The 7,587-nt window shown below is 39.9% G+C and overlaps 1 protein-coding gene across 3 annotated transcripts; it reads left to right on the forward strand.

Annotated features, from left to right (window-relative positions):
* The first annotated feature begins 186 nt into the window (after nt 1–186).
* Nucleotides 187–7,426, forward strand: il15ra (interleukin 15 receptor subunit alpha). 3 transcript variants are annotated; one of them, XM_062382643.1, is made up of 8 exons: nt 187–433; nt 2,038–2,232; nt 3,046–3,093; nt 4,132–4,248; nt 4,735–4,851; nt 5,326–5,403; nt 5,722–5,812; nt 6,002–7,426. In XM_062382643.1, exons 1-8 carry the CDS (start codon nt 355–357, stop codon nt 6,081–6,083), a joined length of 807 nt encoding a protein of 268 aa, XP_062238627.1. In that variant the 5' UTR covers nt 187–354; the 3' UTR covers nt 6,084–7,426. The 3 variants fall into 3 exon arrangements, with proteins under 3 accessions (XP_062238627.1, XP_062238629.1, XP_062238628.1); XM_062382645.1 differs by having other exon boundaries at nt 193–433; nt 4,135–4,248; XM_062382644.1 differs by having other exon boundaries at nt 198–433; nt 4,738–4,851.
* Nucleotides 7,427–7,587: the final 161 nt, after the last annotated feature.

The raw sequence follows: 7,587 nt of genomic DNA on the forward strand, positions 1-7,587 counted from the left end.
ACGTCCTGCTCCTGCGCCACCTGGCGGCCTGGGGGACTTCACCCGTTTCCACTGTCGCGTAACCTTCAATTGTGAACTTAATCAATCCAAGTCCGGAAATTTTGAGCTGCCAAATAACGTGTCACGTGTAGAGATTAACGTGTTTAATAGACTTATATCGACAATAAATGAGGGTGTTGTTGAAAAACTATAAACGTGTCCTCCGGCAGACGTCACGTGACCGCCGCGGAGGAGGGTCGTGTCGAAAGTGAAAGTGACGGCGCAGTGTAAAGTGTCAGCGTCAGTGAGGATGGTCTTTACCGGTGTCAGTTTACCTGCTGGACACGATGCAGTGAGAGGCCAGTTGTTCTCCAGATGGATCCGGGTTCACTGCCTCTCTCGGTGCGCGCTGTGATCGTGTGTCTGCTCGGGGCCGCGCGCTGCTCCTCCGCCGGTAAGCACCGTTCAGAACTCCCTGTGGCAAACCGGCGATTTGACTGCGAGTGTTCACGGCGGTGATCAGCTCAAACTCTGCGTATTCAAACATAGCAGCAAGGATGACATGCTGTCTGACATGTGTTCCGCGCACATTATTTTCCTTTACTATTGGTTGTTTTTTATTTGTCTATCTTTCAAGCTTTTCTTTCTTTCTTTGTATTATAGTTTTCCAACACACATCTACTACATAACACAATAATAAAAACACGACAATCAATGTATGACCGTGTTGTATGTATTAAGTGATATCCAGAAGGCAGTCAGGTCCATTTAATCTATGGTAGATTTTATGTTTTAATAGGAAATAACTCAAGCCTTACACAGATAGTTTCAGATTCACTATTGCGCCATGGATTTTTGGACCATTAGTGCTGTTTGAATGTTTTCTGTAAGTTTATGTATTTTCTTCATGATTTTCTTTTAACTTTTTAAAGTTATCTAATACACAGACCAAAAATACAAACATAACCAAATCAAAGTATACATTTGTATTGTATACATACACACATATATAACACTTAAAAAAAGCGTTTATTATTTTTATTTTATTTTCATGAATTTTTCATTTATTCTTACCTTTAGAGTTAAATAGAGAAATGTGTAATTTGACAAGGCTCAACATTTAGATTGACACGCAGTCAAGTCTCTAAAGAGACACAGAACAAAACTAAAAATAAAATAACCAAATTTATGTGTGCATGTGTATTCTACTGTATTTATGTCGTACATTTTAATGTATAAAGACAACTTACCTGGGAAGAGGGTCAAGGGAAGATCTTTTATTTTGAAAGGAAATCACTCAAACTGTATAAAGAGACACTGAATTGTTAGGAGTTATATTTTCATTTATTTTTATATGTTTAAGTTTAGAGCAATAGTCATTTTTTTACACCACAGCATTAAAAGTGACACCCAGTCAAGACTAACTCAATACAACACATGGCACACAATGATCAAAATATCACAACTGAGCAAATGTATTCAAATGTAATATACTGAATATGATATTGTTTTATATCTTTATATCTGTTTCATTTCCATCTATCTTGGCTGTGACTTGTGCTTCTTATACAATTGAAGTTATTAAGACTAGGTACCAGAGGCCCAAGAAATTGCAGAGTCAGGGCCATTTAATCTATGATGGATCTTTTACTTAACTGCAAACTGTATAAACAAATATTTAACTTTTAGTTTCACTTTCACCCCATGGATTTACAGAAAAAACTCTGGCCTGTAAACTTTTTGAACAAACACCTTGTAGCACTTACAAACTTCACAATGCATTGTTTGCAGGTGGGAGGTGAGATCTACTCCATCCACCAGAGTTAATGTGTAACTGATTAATTCATACATGAGATCTAAAACGGATTCTGGATTCTGGATTACTGTTAAACTTTAAGTTGCATTGTGTTTGAACATCCATGTAAATGGCAACCATATAAATCTTCTAGTTTTTCCCCTTTGCTATCTAAAATTAACTCACAAGAAAAAAACACTGTAATAGATTGCCGTCTCTGCATTGACCTGTGTGACCTTGTTGTCCTTTTTCCCCCCTTCCAGACAACAGCAATTGTAAGTGTTCAGAAATCCCTGAACTGCCTCTGACGAAACCTCCACCCGAGACTTGTAATCAAACATTTCGCCACACGTGTAAAGACGGATACACGAGGAAAGTCGGAACATCGAACCTCATCAAATGCAATAGGAATAACAACAGTGCTCCGAAGTGGACTACGGCCTCGCTCATCTGCATACGTAAGATTTATAATAGTTTGTGGTTTTGTTTGAAAAGCCCAGTCTTAGAATTCAACCGGATTTTACAGAAATGGTTGCTCCTTGAGTGAAGTACTGCTGTGTATCTCCCCAAACTGTTACTGGAGCTTGACCCACAGGTCTCAGATTACAGGACAGAACTTAAGACACAACTTTAGCCCAGCGTGTACAGTCAAATAGACACACCCGCGTTTTAGGGGGGGCCCTGTTGAGCCATTTAGCCACACCCATTCCGGATTACTCTAGAATACTAACATTTGCATCAGGCCCGACGCGCCCATAAAGTTTGGTGAGTTTTCGAGTATGTTCGGGCCGTCAAACATGCGATTCATTCTCCTGAATAATCAAACGACAAGCAATACAAATACCCCTGTCAGTAGCAGTGGGAAGGAAGTCAACAGGTGCCTATGGTTGAGTAGGGACAGCTAGTGCAACTCAAGGCCTGTCTCCCTTAGAAACACAGCTGCTACAAAAGCTGTCATTCCACACAAACTTCTTTCATGCACTTGACAAATAGATGGGCATTCTGGACAAAGACCGACATATCATCAGCGTAGAGTTATATCTAGTGCCTGGTTATGTATAGTGATGGTTGACTATTGCCAAGTGTGAGGTAATCAGGCGAAGTCCACTATAGTATCATGGCAAGTATTAGATCCATCGTTTTTTACAGCTTGCCTGATACCCTCTCTTGCACATAGCTCCAGTTTTATATATTTATTTTCTAACTTAGTCACAGCTTCTTGTTGCAGTAGGACGATAACAAATGCCCAACTTCTCATTTCTATTTTTTAGCCGACCCCCGGAGAACCATAACACTTCCACCAAAGATCCCAGTAACAAGTAAGTCCTCCCTGTCTGCATGAATCAATTGGAAAAGAGTGGAAAGTCTTAACTTTTTTACAACATGACCTCCTGGCTTTAATCAATAAAGCGCAAAAGCACTGCTTATCAAAGAAGCTTCATCGGGTGTATTCAACCATGCAGTGTTTATCTGTGTGTGAAGAGCGTGCATGTAAACAAAAAAAAAGGGTTAGGGTTACATTTAGTATGTGCCACGTGAGGCAATTTATCATGGTGTGAGTTTGCAGATGGTTCTCTTAACCACAACATCAGTGAGTTCTGCATTTGCTTGAACTGTTGGAGGTGAAGAGCAGAGATAACTTCTGTTGGCCTCGGCAGCACGATGGAACGATACTTCACAGAATAAAGGTCTCCGGTTGGGCCAGGGTTTTTCTGTGTTGTGTTCTCTGTTCCGTGTTTGCGTGGGTTTTCTCCGGGTACTCAGGCTTTCTCCCAAAATCCAAAGACAGTAAAAGGTTGATTTGAGCCTGTAAATTGACTCGATGACTCTGTGTGTTGGGCCTGTGATGCACTGGGGACTAATGTCAGCTGGGATTGGCTCCAGCTCCCCCTGCATCCCTGAAAGTGGTACATGAGTAAAATTACCATAATGTGAACGGTTGCTTTTAATGACACACTTTAGAGCATTTTAGGCCATTTTAGTGGTTTTACTTCCCACATTCTTCTCTCTGGGCTCATTTTCACTGCTGTCTCTGAAAAGCCACCTGGCAAACACCACACCACACACACACAAAGTTAGGCTCGTAGTTAGGTGGCAAACATAATGGAGCAATCAGAAGCTACAGAGCTAGGTATTTTTGGCTCAGTGGTTGGTGAAGACCAGAACAGAGCTACAAAATGACAGTGGAACATGGAAAAATAAGTTTTTCATGTTATTTAGCGGTAGTTTTATTAATAGTAGTGATGGTAGAGAATGCAATAGTGAAGTGACATAGATATTAGTAGTAGTATGATGAGTGATGTTATCTGAAGGTGATGCCATCCTTCTAGTAGAAACAAATCTTGTCTGGTCATCAGCAGCGTCTTTCACCGACTTCCGGATGACTGAGAGCGGAAGCTTCTCATCTACTGGGGTTCTGGAGAAGGACAGCCTCAAGCCTACTTCACTTGATTTGCAGATTGATCAATCACAGGGTAAGGAGCTCACCCCCCCCCCCCCCCCTGAAAGTGGTACATGAGTAAAATTACCATAATGTGAACGGTTGCTTTTAATGACACACTTTAGAGCATTTTAGGCCATTTTAGTGGTTTTACTTCCCACATTCTTCTCTCTGGGCTCATTTTCACTGCTGTCTCTGAAAAGCCACCTGGCAACCACCACACCACACACACACAAAGTTAGGCTCGTAGTTAGGTGGCAAACATAATGGAGCAATCAGAAGCTACAGAGCTAGGTATTTTTGGCTCAGTGGTTGGTGAAGACCAGAACAGAGCTACAAAATGACAGTGGAACATGGAAAAATAAGTTTTTCATGTTATTTAGCGGTAGTTTTATTAATAGTAGTGATGGTAGAGAATGCAATAGTGAAGTGACATAGATATTAGTAGTAGTATGATGAGTGATGTTATCTGAAGGTGATGCCATCCTTCTAGTAGAAACAAATCTTGTCTGGTCATCAGCAGCGTCTTTCACCGACTTCCGGATGACTGAGAGCGGAAGCTTCTCATCTACTGGGGTTCTGGAGAAGGACAGCCTCAAGCCTACGTCACTTGATTTGCAGATTGATCACTCACAGGGTAAGGAGCTCACCCCCCCCCCCCCCCCCCACACACACACACACATTTTGGGGACTTCCAGCTAATTTCGATTCACTCAAGTATTTTCCATCACTCTTCTATCGAACAATATTTTGTATATTGTTCGATATAAGATGAAAACATATTTACATCTTGTGAATTATTGTAAACACCACACGTCGACCTAAAAATGACTCATTTAGTCAAATGTTTGCTGTCATATTTAAATTTCTAATTCTTTATTCTCTTATTTATTGGGTTGCTGTATTCTAGCGCAATTTCTATAAACATTTTTGCTCTTTTTTTAATCAATACCAATAAGGGTTACATGACAAGTCAGCAGTAATTTGTAAATCACGTCTTGAGACTGCCGCAAGGCTTTCCAGGAATTTCTAAAAAGTATTTCGGTAAATGCATAATCTAACCCAGAGGAGATTCTTATAAAATCCTTTCTTCCATGCCTTAAAAACGCAGCAACAGACTGGACGACACCAGCTTCGTCCAACGAGCCTCCCAATAACAGGAAGGATAATTCTCACCCGTCCAGCAACAGTAAGTTTCCCAATGTCACAGTACCCAGCTTTACCACATATCCTGGTATGATCTGACCTGTGATATTTGTTAATGACGAGTGATGCTTTTAAAGGATAAATACTCATCATTCGGTGACCACCCTCCTCCAAGTATTATCATTTTTTATGTTCCACAGATTTATCTACTCCCTGTCGTTTTGTCCAATTCCAATATTTTGTTAGTTAACTGCTAAAGAGATTCACATGAAAGGCTTTGGATCATGACATAAAGTGAATGCTGTAATGGGGCATACAGGAAGGAAATGGCTTTACATTTAGTTTCCTGTTTCTTTTGAAGGACTTGGCGCTACAGCAACAGCCCTGAGTGTCTGCGCTTCACTGGTGATCGTCTGCGCTTTAATGGGAATCAGCTATGTGTGTTATCGAAGGTAATGAAGTGAACATTAAGGGTTTAAGAATGAATTATATACATGCAATTATGTCTCATTACACTTTCTTTCGCTTCATGAAAAAACTTAAATTGAGCTGGAACAATTTGTCTGATTCACATTTCTGCATTAAAATCATGTGTGTTCACTTAGGGTTTTAATTGTATCACCGTTTTCTTCGTACATCAGGAACTCTCAAAGATATGACAGGCCGGCGACAGATGAAGAAATGATATCCATGAGTCATGTTCCAGCTGAACCGGCGTCGTAGAGTTTGTACCCTGCAACCTTTTGCTGACACAGGAAGTCCAGAGTTTAGAGCTGTAAGTCAGCCTTTGTAAACCTCTGTGGGGAATCTGAGTGAAAAGTTCAAGTTTTCAAGAAGGTTGACACTAGGTGTGAGTTTAGACTTAATGTCGTACACAGTGTTTGAACTTCGGAAGACGCACACTTTCATTCTATTCTTGGAATACATATCATATATATTATATATTGATTTCCAACTACATGGTTTGGCATTTCTTTTGAACGTCCCTTTACAAGCGGAAAGTCTCCTCGACCCCAGTGAGAGCTCATACTAAATGTACGGAAAATAACAATTGAAAAGCTCAACATCAAGATGTCGCTCTCGTATCAACTAGTGAAGGCTCTTTGGGTGCACTGAGGTCAATGACTGATCAGCTGATAAGGTCCTAACGATAGACTGCATATAAAGATGGATGACAAAAGTGAAGCCAAAGCGCCTTGAAGCCCCCCTGGTGGCTTATAGTTTATAAACCCGCCTCCTCCATGGTAGTGAATGGGACATGCTGGGCCGACATAAAACCATGATGCGATAAAAAAACAATAGGAAACGTCCAGACCAGCATCCCTACTGCACAGATTCTGGCTCCAGATGATGTTCTTGATGTCGACTGGGTTAGGGTTGGAGATGTGATTTTTATTAAGAACTTTTAAATAGCCCCTCAAAATGCATAAATATCAAGGACGTGACTTCACTGTCAGAAATGGTAGATACATCCCTGGTTGTGTGTGACACTGTTTGTTCATGCATGGTGTTGATACAGGTTATGACTTATTTTATACCTGATTTTATATATATATATGCATTGTATATACGGAAAACTGAATGTAATGCAAATTGTTTAAAAATAGTTTTCACTGTTTTGCCTTAATTTATTATTGTCACAGTTACTTTTGCCTCTGGAGTATGTACTACATAGTGGCATTAACTCATGTTCTGTTAAAATGCAAACATGGCCTTTTGACAATTTATTTTATTTATCTCACTTGTCTTTCCTCCTGTCATGTAAACAGCATTTCCTTTCTTTCTATCTTAGCTTGATTAAGGTCACACTTGGAACAAGCAATACTTAAATTAAGACATGTGGCATATTAGTCGCATTATATAGAGATGTATACGTGTTAATGGAATTATATGGCCCTATGCTCTGTAATATGTAAAAAGCAACGTCAATGGAATAATGTATTAGCAACTCATGTTAACATAATCAGTGTAATGTCTTATTCATAATAAAGTCAATAGTCCGAATATTGCCCTCCATGTAAATATGACGTGTGTCGCTGTAGAAAATTAAATCTGCTAAAAAACAATATGCGAGAGTATCTCAATGGTTTCACTTTACAAGTTCAGCTGAATGAGTTCTCCAAACATGTCCAGACATTTATCTGTTATATTCACGCGTCACGCTTGAGTGGAGGGAAAGTTCAGGAGCTCAGTCATTTTTATAAACCTGTAATAACATGTTTGAGAA

Source organism: Platichthys flesus, chromosome 23 (assembly GCF_949316205.1).
Source record: "Platichthys flesus chromosome 23, fPlaFle2.1, whole genome shotgun sequence".
NCBI classification, from domain to species: domain Eukaryota; kingdom Metazoa; phylum Chordata; class Actinopteri; order Pleuronectiformes; family Pleuronectidae; genus Platichthys; species Platichthys flesus.